General features: G+C 43.4%; 1 protein-coding gene across 1 annotated transcript in view; it reads left to right on the top strand.

Moving 5' to 3' along the window:
• LOC125240238 (GTPase-activating protein CdGAPr) overlaps positions 1–14,553 on the top strand; it is a 70,729-nt gene that overhangs the window by 41,424 nt on the left and 14,752 nt on the right. Inside the window, exons 13-18 of the mRNA XM_048148068.1 lie at positions 3,171–3,299; positions 7,803–7,953; positions 8,773–8,862; positions 10,272–10,360; positions 12,040–12,187; positions 13,939–13,999. Of these exons, the coding sequence (XP_048004025.1) occupies positions 3,171–3,299; positions 7,803–7,953; positions 8,773–8,862; positions 10,272–10,360; positions 12,040–12,187; positions 13,939–13,999 (668 nt within the window). The remainder of the gene's footprint in view (positions 1–3,170; positions 3,300–7,802; positions 7,954–8,772; positions 8,863–10,271; positions 10,361–12,039; positions 12,188–13,938; positions 14,000–14,553) is intronic.

The following is a 14,553-nucleotide window of genomic DNA, read 5'->3' as shown; positions in this document are numbered from 1 at the left end:
ATACTAGGGCTACAGAGGCATCTACCGTTTGTCCGGGGGCTCCGGGCTCACGCAGCGCCTCCGCGCGGCCTTCGACAGCGGCGAGGCGCCCGAACTGCCGCAGGACCCGCACGCCACTGCTTCCCTGCTTAAGATGTACTTCAGGTCAGTCTGAAACAGTAGGTTACCATATATCTGATGTCAAGTTTAGTCCTAGTATAGTATACTAGGGCTACAGAGGCATCTACCGTTTGTCCGGGGGCTCCGGGCTCACGCAGCGCCTCCGCGCGGCCTTCGACAGCGGCGAGGCGCCCGAACTGCCGCAGGACCCGCACGCCACTGCTTCCCTGCTTAAGATGTACTTCAGGTCAGTCTGAAACAGTAGGTTACCATATATCTGATGTCAAGTTTAGTCCTAGTATAGTATACTAGGGCTACAGAGGCATCTACCGTTTGTCCGGGGGCTCCGGGCTCACGCAGCGCCTCCGCGCGGCCTTCGACAGCGGCGAGGCGCCCGAACTGCCGCAGGACCCGCACGCCACTGCTTCCCTGCTTAAGATGTACTTCAGGTCAGTCTGAAACAGTAGGTTACCATATATCTGATGTCAAGTTTAGTCCTAGTATAGTATACTAGGGCTACAGAGGCATCTACCGTTTGTCCGGGGGCTCCGGGCTCACGCAGCGCCTCCGCGCGGCCTTCGACAGCGGCGAGGCGCCCGAACTGCCGCAGGACCCGCACGCCACTGCTTCCCTGCTTAAGATGTACTTCAGGTCAGTCTGAAACAGTAGGTTACCATATATCTGATGTCAAGTTTAGTCCTAGTATAGTATACTAGGGCTACAGAGGCATCTACCGTTTGTCCGGGGGCTCCGGGCTCACGCAGCGCCTCCGCGCGGCCTTCGACAGCGGCGAGGCGCCCGAACTGCCGCAGGACCCGCACGCCACTGCTTCCCTGCTTAAGATGTACTTCAGGTCAGTCTGAAACAGTAGGTTACCATATATCTGATGTCAAGTTTAGTCCTAGTATAGTATACTAGGGCTACAGAGGCATCTACCGTTTGTCCGGGGGCTCCGGCCTCACGCAGCGCCTCCGCGCGGCCTTCGACAGCGGCGAGGCGCCCGAACTGCCGCAGGACCCGCACGCCACTGCTTCCCTGCTTAAGATGTACTTCAGGTCAGTCTGAAACAGTAGGTTACCATATATCTGATGTCAAGTTTAGTCCTAGTATAGTATACTAGGGCTACAGAGGCATCTACCGTTTGTCCGGGGGCTCCGGGCTCACGCAGCGCCTCCGCGCGGCCTTCGACAGCGGCGAGGCGCCCGAACTGCCGCAGGACCCGCACGCCACTGCTTCCCTGCTTAAGATGTACTTCAGGTCAGTCTGAAACAGTAGGTTACCATATATCTGATGTCAAGTTTAGTCCTAGTATAGTATACTAGGGCTACAGAGGCATCTACCGTTTGTCCGGGGGCTCCGGGCTCACGCAGCGCCTCCGCGCGGCCTTCGACAGCGGCGAGGCGCCCGAACTGCCGCAGGACCCGCACGCCACTGCTTCCCTGCTTAAGATGTACTTCAGGTCAGTCTGAAACAGTAGGTTACCATATATCTGATGTCAAGTTTAGTCCTAGTATAGTATACTAGGGCTACAGAGGCATCTACCGTTTGTCCGGGGGCTCCGGGCTCACGCAGCGCCTCCGCGCGGCCTTCGACAGCGGCGAGGCGCCCGAACTGCCGCAGGACCCGCACGCCACTGCTTCCCTGCTTAAGATGTACTTCAGGTCAGTCTGAAACAGTAGGTTACCATATATCTGATGTCAAGTTTAGTCCTAGTATAGTATACTAGGGCTACAGAGGCATCTACCGTTTGTCCGGGGGCTCCGGGCTCACGCAGCGCCTCCGCGCGGCCTTCGACAGCGGCGAGGCGCCCGAACTGCCGCAGGACCCGCACGCCACTGCTTCCCTGCTTAAGATGTACTTCAGGTCAGTCTGAAACAGTAGGTTACCATATATCTGATGTCAAGTTTAGTCCTAGTATAGTATACTAGGGCTACAGAGGCATCTACCGTTTGTCCGGGGGCTCCGGCCTCACGCAGCGCCTCCGCGCGGCCTTCGACAGCGGCGAGGCGCCCGAACTGCCGCAGGACCCACACGCCACTGCTTCCCTGCTTAAGATGTACTTCAGGTCAGTCTGAAACAGTAGGTTACCATATATCTGATGTCAAGTTTAGTCCTAGTATAGTATACTAGGGCTACAGAGGCATCTACCGTTTGTCCGGGGGCTCCGGGCTCACGCAGCGCCTCCGCGCGGCCTTCGACAGCGGCGAGGCGCCCGAACTGCCGCAGGACCCGCACGCCACTGCTTCCCTGCTTAAGATGTACTTCAGGTCAGTCTGAAACAGTAGGTTACCATATATCTGATGTCAAGTTTAGTCCTAGTATAGTATACTAGGGCTACAGAGGCATCTACCGTTTGTCCGGGGGCTCCGGCCTCACGCAGCGCCTCCGCGCGGCCTTCGACAGCGGCGAGGCGCCCGAACTGCCGCAGGACCCACACGCCACTGCTTCCCTGCTTAAGATGTACTTCAGGTCAGTCTGAAACAGTAGGTTACCATATATCTGATGTCAAGTTTAGTCCTAGTATAGTATACTAGGGCTACAGAGGCATCTACCGTTTGTCCGGGGGCTCCGGGCTCACGCAGCGCCTCCGCGCGGCCTTCGACAGCGGCGAGGCGCCCGAACTGCCGCAGGACCCGCACGCCACTGCTTCCCTGCTTAAGATGTACTTCAGGTGAGTTTATATCACTTGGGCATAATATATCTGATGTCGACTATCGACTATAGTGTACACTAGGGCTATAGAGGCATCTACCTAGAAGATCTGGAGATCTGGGCTTTGCGTCGGGGGTCAATAAAACAGGTCACGATATAATATCTCGTCGTCTACAGCCGCGCGTTTAAACAGTCGTGTGGCGAGGCCTTAATTTGGTATCAACGTGCATGCGCGTAGTTACTGTGTCTGGTCTATGCCTCTATGGTTAAAAAATTATACCGTTTATTATATTTGCGCGCATATTTTAGAAAAGCACTACCTCAGCGGAAATGGGAATTTGACTCTGAACTAGTGCCTCGTCAGAGAGTTCCTCTCTTTCCGTACCTTGGCAATGATGTACTATAATTTCTCATTCCAGAGAGCTACCGAACCCGCTGTGCACGTACCAGCTGTATGAGAGCTTCGTGTCCGCCGTCCAGACAGAGGAGCCCAGGCGGCTCAAGGCGGTGAGGGACGTCGTGGTCAAACTGCCGCCGCCACACTACAGGTCAGGATATGCACGGTCTTTTCAGTCAAAGGAAATAGTAAATTCTGTACTTAGGATATGTTTAGGAAACTTAACGACAGGGGCCGTGAAAAACAATTATATGCCGTAGTGCAAGCTGTTCGCTAGATGTCACTGTTACCCCCGCAAACTGGGTAACGACTTGTTGTCGTAAAATTTATAAGTATTTTTTGATATCCAAATTTTTCGCTAGATGTCGCTGTGTCATCTGCAAACTAGCGAACGACATTCTATGGTTAATTATATGTAATTTTTCTACTCCCGTACTGTTATTCGTGAGTTACAAGGTCGTGCATAGAACTTTAAAACCCTACATAAAAGATGTCAGGACAAGTCTATCTAGTCTATACCCTGAAAACATTTAGTAGCAGTAGCACGATATAGCTGTTACAGTTCAGTAAATACATTGCTACCAACTTAACAAACCAATTCGCAGAGTCGAGACTCCTTCGTTTTCTGCTGCGTTCATTGGCGACGCGTCGAATCGCATTCAAATGTATGAGAACTCGATTCAACTCGGCTCGATTCGTCTTAGTGGCCAGGCTTCAAAGAACCATACCATAGACAGTTTTATTTTCATGTTTGCACTCAAACTGCATATTCAAAAATAAGCGCGTTACAAAACACGGAGAAACTAAAAAGCCAAAAATAATAAACCTTTCAATTCAGATTTCTTATCGTATTGCAATAAGCTAAACATCCAAATTATAAACAAATCAATTATTTTTGTAGTCGGTACCAGACCTGTTCGTCGGCTTGCTATTGCCTGTTTGCCCCACCCAACCATACACAGGCTGGTACCGACTCCAAAAATAATTGATTTGTTTATAATTTGGATGTTTAGCTTATTGCAATACGATAAGAAATCTGAATTGAAAGGTTTATTATTTTTGGCTTTTTAGTTTCTCCGTGTTTTGTAACGCGCTTATTTTTGAAGGCGGTTTTATTTTTTGTTAAAAAGTTTATTTATTTGTTGATTTTTAGTGGTTCCTAGTGATATTATATGTATCAGTCCGAATACATGTACAGTAGTGAAAGAATTATCCTTTAACTCCTAACCATTGAGGAGTTGACCTTCCATTATCAGCTCAGTTGATTTTTAGTGGTTCCTAGTGATATTATATGTATCAGTTCGAATACATGTACAGTAGTGAAAGAATTATCCTTAAACTCCTAACCATTGAGGAGTTGACCTTCCATCATCAGCTCAGCCACATAAAATTATTACCATCAGACGTAAATACTGGTGTACCTTTGAAAAATAGACTAAAAACATTACATAAGCCTATAACATTTGAAGAGTTCCCTCGATTTCTCCAGGATCCCATCATCAGACCCTGACTTGGTGCCAATGGGACCATCTCGGGGTTATACCGGTTCGATCAAAAAAAAAATTTTGAAAATCGGTCCACGATTCTCGGAGATATCGAGTAACATACATACAAAAAAAAAATAAAAAAAAAATAAAAAAAAAAAAACATTCAGTCGAATTGAGAACCTCCTCCTTTTTTGAAGTCGGTTAAAAAAATGATAGGCGGTCCTAGATAACTAAGATGACTGAAAGTAGGTATTTGTTGAATTTATAATTTTCTTTCAAAATAAGTGCTTGGTCGTAGAAAAAGTATTGTATGCAACGGTGTTTAACTGAGTCAAAAAATGCTCGTGGCGCCTTTATTAACAATTTTCGGCTTCGCCTCAAATTGTTACCCACGCCACTCACCTTTTTTGACCTCTTTTAACCACCAGTTGCATAAAATACTATAAAATTATAGTATTATAGTATTAAATTATAGTATAAAATTATAGTATTTTATGCAACTGGTGGTTAAAAGAGGTCAAAAAAGGTGAGTGGCGTGGGTAACAATTTGAGGCGAAGCCGAAAATTGTTAATAAAGACGCCACGAGCATTTTTTGACTCAGTTAAACACCGTTGCATACAATACTTTTTCTACGACCAAGCACTTATTTTGAAAGAAAATTATAATTTCAACAAATACCTACTTTCAGTCATCTTAGTTATCTAGGTGAACCGCCTACCATTTTGAATATGCAGTTTGAGTGCAAACATGAAAATAAAACTGTCTATGGTATGGTTCTTTGAAGCCTGGCCACTAAGACGAATCGAGCCGAGTTGAATCGAGTTCTATACATTTGAATGCGATTCGACGCGTCGCCAATGAACGCAGCAGAAAACAAAGGAGTCTCGACTCTGCGAATTGGTTTGTTAAGTTGGTAGCAATGTATTTACTGAACTGTAAAACAGCTATATCGTGCGACTGCTACTAAATGTTTTCAGGGTATAGACTAGATAGACTTGTCCTGACATCTTTTATGTAGGGTTTTAAAGTTCTATGCACGACCTTGTAACTCACGAATAACAGTACGGGAGTAGAAAAAAGTTTTTACAAGCTTTTTAACCCCCGACGCAAAAACGAAGGGGTGTTATAAGTTTGACGTGTCTGTCTGTCTGTCCGTCTGTCTGTCTGTCTGTCTGTCTGTCTGTCTGTCTGTCTGTCTGTCTGTTTGTTTGTTTGTCTGTCTGTGTGTGTGTGTCTGTCTGTGGCATCGTAGCTCCCGAACGGATGAACCGATTTAGATTTAGTTTTTTTTGTCTGAAAGCTGAGTTAGTCGGGAGTGTTCTTAGCCATGTTTCATGAAAATCGGTCCACTATGTCACGGTCGGGGGTTTTTTCAAAATTTTAATTTTGTGGTTAGGTTATATTCAACTTGCCTCGTTAGTATGTGTGTGCGTCAAAACGTAGAAGCTAAATTTGACCCACTTCCCGGTTTCCGATTGAGCTGAAATTTTGCACACAATGTAAATCACGTGACATGTAATATTATGGTAACATGGAGCTGATCTGATGATGGAGCAGAAAGGTGGTCATAGGCACTCTGTTATGAAACGTCGTATCCCCATCGCGTAAGGGGTTTTTAGAAACGTCTCCGAGGTACAGTCGGCGATAAAAACTTGTGCCAATAACCTAACCACAAAATTAAAATTTTGAAAAAACCCCCGACCGCGACATAGTGGACAGATTTTCATGAAACATGGCTAAGAACACTCCCGACTAACTCAGCTATCAAAAACCCCCGACCGCGACCTAGTGGACCGATTTTCATGAAACATGGCTAAGAACACTCCCGACTAACTCAGCTTTCAAACAAAAAAAAACTAAATCGAAATCGGTTCACCCGTTCGGGAGCTACGGTGCCACAGACAGACACACACACAGACAAACAGACAGACAGACAGACAGACAGACAGACAGACAGACACGTCAAACTTATAACACCCCGTCGTTTTTGCGTCGGGGGTTAAAAAAACTAAATCGAAATCGGTTCACCCGTTCGGGAGCTACGGTGCCACAGACAGACACACACACAGACAAACAGACAGACAGACAGACAGACAGACAGACAGACAAACTGACAGACAGACAGACAGACACGTCAAACTTATAACACCCCGTCGTTTTTGCGTCGGGGGTTAAAAATGAATTTTTTGCAAACAATCTTACTTTTAACCATCGACACAAAAACGACGATGTGTTATAAGTTTGACGTGGCTGTCTGTTTGTGTGTGTGTGTGACTGTCTTTTTTAGGGTTCCGTAGTCAACTAGGAACCCTTATAGTTTCGCCATGTCTGTCTGTCTGTCCGTCCGTCCGTCCGTCCGTCCGTCCGTCCGTCCGTTCGTCCGCGGATAATCTCAGTAACCGTAAGCACTAGAAAGCTGAAATTTGGTACCAATATGTATATTAATCACGCCAACAAAGTGCAAAAATAAAAAATAAAAAAAAATGTTTTATAAGAGTACCCCCCCTACATGTAAAGTGGGGGCTGATATTTTTTTTCATTCCAACCCCAACGTGTGATATATTGTTGGATAGGTATTTAAAAATGAAGAAGGGTTTACTCAGATCATTTTTTGATAATATTAATATTTTCGGAAATAATCGCTCCTAAAGGAAAAAAAAGTGCGTCCCCCCCCCTCTAACTTTTGAACCATATGTTTAAAAAATATGAAAAAAATCACAAAAGTAGAACTTTATAAAGACTTTCTAGGAAAATTGTTTTGAACTTGATAGGTTCAGTAGTTTTTGAGAAAATACGGAAAACTACGGAACCCTACACTGAGCGTGGCCCGACACGCTCTTGGCCGGTTTTTTTTTTAATACCACGTCGGTGACAAACAGGTATACGGCCCGCCTGATGGAAAGCGGTCACCGTAACCTATGGACGCCCGCAACTCAAGGGGTGTCACGTGTGGCATCGTCGCTCCGGAACGGATGAACCGATTTAGATTTAGTTTTTTTTTGTTTGAAAGCTGAGTTAGTCGGGAGTGTTTCATGAATTGGTCTACTTTGTCGCGGTCGGGTGTTTTTTCAAAATTTTAATTTTGTGGTTAGGTTATTCATTATTTCCGAAGTAAAAACTCTCAAAGTTATAGTTACGAAAGTACTTAATTCTCTGTACATTTCAGAACTCTGGCGTACCTGATGCGTCACCTGCGGCGCGTGTCGCTCCTGGGCGACGTGACGGGGATGACGGCGCGCAACATGGCCATCGTGTGGGCGCCCAACTTGCTCCGCTCTCCCCGCCCGCAGCACGCGCTGCAGCACGTGTCCGTGCAGGTACGACTAGCCCCCTGTGCCAACCTGCCCCGCTCTCCCCGCACGGCCACTAGAAATTTACTTTCAGTAAATCGATTTCGCTGTTGATTTGAGTTTTTCGGAACTTATGTGCGAAATGTCATTTGTTGTTTGCCAGTCGCTTTTCGGTGAAGGAAAACATCGTGATGAAACCGGACTAATTCCAATAAGGTCTAGTTACCCGAGGGGGGTTGGAAGGTCAGATGGCAGTCGCTTTCGTAAAACTAGTGCCTACGCCAAATCTTGGGATTAGTTGTCAAAGTGGACCCCAGGCTCCCATTAGCCGTGGCAAATGCCGGGATAATGCAAGGAGGATGATGAAATCGATTTCGCTGTAATCTGGCCTTAGATATGCTTAAAACAGAATTAGACTAAAAAAACTATGGAAACGGATTAAATCGCGTATAATGAATGAGAGTTCGAAACGTCGTTTCCATAGTTTTATTTCATGAGTAACTATCGCGGTAACCGAAGACAATATTAGAATTAGATAAGATAGATAGCGTTTATTGGTAAAAAATAGTATTTTACACGTCAATAATTAATTTCTAGTATTAACTAAGAAAACTTTAAATTGTTATTACATTTGGTAGTCAATTATATATTTATCTGTATTTATTATTTGTTATATAAAGAAAATTCTGTTAAATTTATAAATCCTAAATATTTGTAAAAATTTGTAGAAAATGAAATTTATAACATTAGTTTACACTTTTAGTTGTTGTTGGTTTTAGTTGTTTTTGTTGTTGTTGTTGTTGTTGTGTAATTAGACTAGTTTAATAAGTTTCCTCTTGGTTACAGGCGGTGGTCACAGAATTCCTGATCTGTTACGCGGAGGAACTCTTCGCCGAGGAGCAAGACTGGGACTCTGGACCTGAATCGCTCAATTCGGTAAGATAACTTTGACGTTTGTCGTTACTTATTTGGGATTTTTATCGTTTTTAACCCCCGACGCAAAAATGATGGGGTGTTATAAGTTTGACGTGTCTGTCTGTCTGTATGTCCGTTTGTGTATGTGTCTGTCCGTGGCATCGTAACTCCCTAGCGATTTAGATTTAGTTTTTTAGGGTTCCGTGGTCAACTAGGAACCCTTATAGTTTCGCCATGTATGTCTGTCCGTCCGTCCGTCCGTCCGTCCGCGGATAATCTCTGAAATTTGGTACCAATATGTATACCAATCACGCCGACAAAGTGCAAAAATAAAAAGTGGAAAAAAATGTTTTATTAGGGTATCCCCCCTACACGTAAAGTGGGGAGTGATTTTTTTTTTTCATTGCAATCCAAACGTGTGATATATTGTTGGATAGGTTTTTTGATAATATTCATATTTTCGGAAATAATCGCTCCTAAAGTAAAAAAAAGTGTGTCCCCCCCTCTAACTTTTGAACCATATGTTTAAGAAATATGAAAAAAATCACAAAAGTAGAACTTTATAAAGACTTTCTAGGAAAATTGTTTTGAACTTGATAGGTTCAGTAGTTTTTGAGAAAAATACGGAAAACTACGGAACCCTACACTGAGCGTGGCCCGACACGCTCTTTGCCGGTTTTTTTAGGGTTCCGTAGCCAAAATGGCAAAAACGGAACCCTTATAGTTTCGTCATGTCCGTCTGTCCGTCTGTCCGTCTGTCCGTCTGTCCGTCTGTCACAGCCGATTTACTCGGAAACTATAAGTACTACAGTGATGAAATTTGATGGGAATATGTGTTGTATGAACCGCTACAAAATTATGACACTAAATAGTAAAAAAAAGAATTGGGGGTGGGGCCCCCCATACATGTAACTGAGGGATGAAAATTTTTTTTTCGATGTACATACCCGTGTGGGGTATCAATGGAAAGGTCTTTTAAAATGATATAAAGTTTTCTAAAAAACATTTTTCTTAAAGTGAACGGTTTTTGAGATATCAGCTCTCAAAGTCGTAAAAAGTATGTCCCCCCCCCCCCCTCTATTTTTATAACTACGGGGTATAAAATTCTAAAAAAAATAGAGGTGATGCATGCTAATTAACTCTTTCAACGATTTTTGGTTTGATCAAAGTATCTCTTATAGTTTTTGAGATAGGTTGATTTAACTGTAATTTTGGCAGGTGTATAAATTGACATAATAAGTTTATTATATTTGCTGCTACGGAACCCTTTGTGCGCGAGCCCGACTCGCACTTGTTTGAAAGCTGAACTAGTCGGAAGTGTTCTTAGCCATGTTTTATGATAATCGGTCCGCTATGTCGGGGGTTTTTTTTTCAAAATTTTAATTTTGTGTTTAGGTTACTAAACTATTATTTTTTATGTATTTGTGTAGGAGCAGTTGGAACACGTGGAGTTACGCGGCCACGATTCGTGTCGCCGCCCGAAGAGTCTGCCGCTCAACCCGCCTACAAAATTACTCAGGTACGGCACTTGCTGACAAAAGGGAAAGAAGACACCATAGCGAAACGTCGCAATCGGTTGCAAGCTTCCCTTGTCAGCTGTGTGACAAAATGTGGCGCTCTCGCAGGTCTCTTTAGTCATCAAAAGCGATGTCTCTCGGACATTGCACCATAAATCGTCTGAATTAGACGCTAAGGCCATATATATTTTCAAAGATTTCTGTTGTTTTGATTTTGTTGATTTTGTGTATGTATGCTTTTTATGTTCAATAAATCTTTGAAAATCTTTGAAAATATATGTCTTTTACTACTTGTACTTAGTAGTAGTAGTAGTAGCTTTTTATTGTACAAAAATACATTAAAAATAACATACATTGAGATGTGAAGTAGAAAGGCGACCTTATCCCTTAGAGGGATTTCTTCCAGTTAACCTTTGAGTAAATGAGAGGAAAGAGTTAAAGAGGGTAACAAAATCTAGCAATTTGTACAACAAGGTACCATAAAGACAGTGGATAAAAATATATACATAGTTATAGGATAAACAACTGTATCACACAACTTGTTTTGAGGGTTAAGATTTTGGATATTGATTTATTTGTATCTTAATTTGAGGAATGTTTTCGAAAAAGCTTATCAGTTCTTGGACATTTCATATAAGTTTCACAAGAAAAATAGGAAATTGAAATTTGTGAAACGGAATGATTTCATTTTCATATGAAAATGGGGAAAAATTCAAAAAAATTTTTTTTGGCAGGGTTATACGAAGGATTTGGTCATTTCAGTTTCGTTTAAATAATGTAATTTGCTAGGGCATGGCATGTTCTTTTCGCCTCACTAGCTCGGAAACACGTGTTTTATCCTTTATTATAAACGGGTAAAAACGCATTTTATCCACTAGTGGATAGACCTTGAATATAGTTAAATTTTTTGCTTCAAAATTGATAAAAGTGGGTAGATCTCGTGATGAAGATGCTTTACCGCCTGTGGAACTACTGGAAGCAGTGGTAAACGCGATTTTTGCGTTGTCGTACTTTCTTCGCAGTGAGGGGAAAAGTTTCGTGTCACACACGGGTGCAAACGTATTTAATTCCCTCGATTTCTCAAACGCGTGTCAAAAAATTCGCCAAGTTCAGGATCCTATCGTCGAACCTATACTTAGTATAACTTCAACTATAGAATCCTTTCACTCGCTCGTTTTTCAATTCCACACTGCGTTAAAATACAAGTTTGCACCCTCGTATAACAAATAACTATTTCTTCCGTTTCTCACATGGGCCATTTTTTCTTCAAAGTTGATTTTCCCATTTTTTTGGATTTGGATATTTTTATGTGGTTTCTATTCAGAATCGCGAGCTATTTCATTTCTAATAGGAGAAAAAAGTGTCCCCAGGTTTTTTTCCTATTCCGTTACCATTTTTTCATACATTTTGTATGGCGGGAACGGAATGGAAGGTTCGAAAAAAATGTAAAATCTTGGGACATTTTTTTTCCTATCAGGATCGAAAGAACTCGCGATTTTGAGTATTAACCGCGAAAAAAAATACCCACGTTACAAAAAAAGTGGGGTGGACAATTTAAAAAAAAATTGTTTACATATAAACGACGGCGACACGCCTACGCACTCGCACAGGCGCTCGGCGGGATAAAATGTCAGCGTGGGGTCATCGAACTCGGGCTAAAGCTAGTGGTGTCATATTGCAGCTTGGAGGAGGCGCGGCGGCGCGAGAAGTGCGCGTCGCAGGCGGCGCCGCGCCTGCCGCCGCCGTCGGGCGCCATCGCCGCCGCCGCCCGCGCGCGCCCGGAGCCGCAGCTGCGCCCCGCCTCGCATCTGCGCCCCAAGTACATCGAGGTACCGCCCTCGCCGTCCTACCGCGCCAACTCCTATCACACTCCACGTGGGCCTCCCCGACTTCACGCCGCCGTTTCGATCTTCGGCTACTCGCATCATTTCATTTCATTTATTTAATTGCTTGTGTGTACAGTAGGTGTTATTACTAAATAATGTTTCAACACAACCCTGTAACGGCCCAGCCACGACATTGGTCTAAGCGCGACAGCTGTGAGCGGCAGCCATACGTGCGAATGAAAAGTCCCACCACTGTGACTCGCTCCAATGTATGGCCGCCGCTCACCGCTGTCGCGCTTAGACCGATGTCGTGGCTGAACCGAAAAGGGCACTGCAATTTACTTACAACTATACCTCTATATACCATTTATCATGCGACATCCGGCCATCCCCGCCTTGCCCTACGGCGTCCCACGCTACGCTTGCCGAGAGGCGATCTCCGCTCGAGAGCCGGTTTACCCCGGTCACTTTAGTGTGCGGATTGATCTGCGATACGAGGTTGAATCGTACGATGAAACTTATCTATAAGGGTTTGAGTCCCGAACGGTCGAGTATAAAACCGGGGACCCAAATATATTGAGTTACTAAGTGAAAAAGAAACGCCAATTATCAGAAGTACTCTTAATCTTGTTCACGGTCTTAGTCATTGAGACAGATTAGACTCGATAAGATTTAACATAGGACAGCCTTCAAAATGAGGGCACCGCACCGCCAATCCTGACGGTAGCAAATATTTCTTTCGACTCTTTTTCTTCAAGTGTTCCAATTTTAACCCAATAGTGACCGTACGACTCGAATTCGACTTTTATAAAGATCTAATTTAATATTACTAATATCTGGGCGACCGAGCTTCGCTCGGTTCTGTTTCGTATCCTTGACATGTGTCGCCATCTAGTTCAAAAATGAATAGTACCTACATCGAGCGAAAGAATTCTCAGCCTTAACAACACAACTACTCCACACGAGATGGCGCGCATTTCGCCACAAAAACTCAAATAGTGTATTTTTCTATTCGTTTTAGCCTTGACCTGTGTTGCCATCTAGTGTTTGCAATAAATAGTACTTACGTCGACCGAAAGAATTCTGTCTTAACAGTACAACTACTGCACACGAGATGGCGCGCGAAGAAAAACGCATGAAAACTCGAAAATTCGCGTTTTCCGGGACCTAAGGATAAGTTAGACCGATTTTTCACCCCCAAAAACCCCCACATAACAAATTTCAGCGAAATCGTTAGAGCGGTTTCCGAGATCGTCAGTGTAAATAAATATATAAATAAATAAATAAATATACAGAATTGCTCGTTTAAAAGAATAATATTTAGAGTTAACCTCTTGTCGACCACACTGCTACCTCAATACCTCGAAGTTCATAAATAGTACATTACATCAGAGGCCGGGAAAATGAGGATTTTCGGCCAAGTGGGTATATACGGATAGGGATACGAGGCCGGGAATCCGTTTTCACGCCGAGGCATGTATAGTGCTTTTCTCAAACATACAATGAAATAAAATAAAAATGCTCTAAAGGACAATATTTTATAAAAAAAAAGTTACTTTGCAGGCCTAGGCCTAAAAAATAATATGAAATCCCTTTACAGTCCTCTCGAGTTGTTGCGCCCAAAAAGCGATACTTCCCAGCCCATTTTAAGGAACGTAAAGACAATATTTCATTGCATGTTTGAGAAAACAATGTTTTATTAGATATTTCCTTTTTAGTTTTTCCACTTTTATATAATTATTGTGTTTTCACAGGTCGGATCGGGGCCAGACAACCTTCCGCAGTACCACACCGTATTAGATCTGCCGTTATCAGGTTCGTTAGTTGGTTATGAAAAACGAAAACTATAAAATCCATGAAATCTAGCCTCCCAGTTGAACAGTTGTATTATGCTAACTTTTTAACCGACTTCAAAAAAGGAGGAGGTTCTCAATTCGACTGAATGTTTTTTTTTTTATTTTTTTTTTGTATGTATGTTACTCGATATCTCCGAGAATCGTGGACCGATTTTCAAAAATTTTTTTTTGATCGAACGGGTATAACCCCGAGATGGTCCCATTGGCACCAAGTCAGGGTCTGATGATGGGATCTTGGAGAAGTCGAGGGAACTCTTCAAATGTTATAGGCACATGTAATGTTTTTAGTGTATTTTTCAAAGGTACACCAGTATTTACGCCTGACGGTAGTAATTTTATGTGGCTGAGCTGATGATGGAAGGTCAACTCCTCAATGGTTAGGAGTTAAAGGATAATTCTTTCACTACTGTACATATATTCGGACTGATACATATAATATCACTAGGAACCACTAAAAATCAACAAATAAATTAACTTTTTAACAAAAAATAAAACCGCCTTCAAAAATAAGCG

Source organism: Leguminivora glycinivorella, chromosome 27 (assembly GCF_023078275.1).
Source record: "Leguminivora glycinivorella isolate SPB_JAAS2020 chromosome 27, LegGlyc_1.1, whole genome shotgun sequence".
Lineage (NCBI taxonomy): Eukaryota > Metazoa > Arthropoda > Insecta > Lepidoptera > Tortricidae > Leguminivora > Leguminivora glycinivorella.
This window is presented reverse-complemented; position numbering and strand designations above follow the sequence as displayed.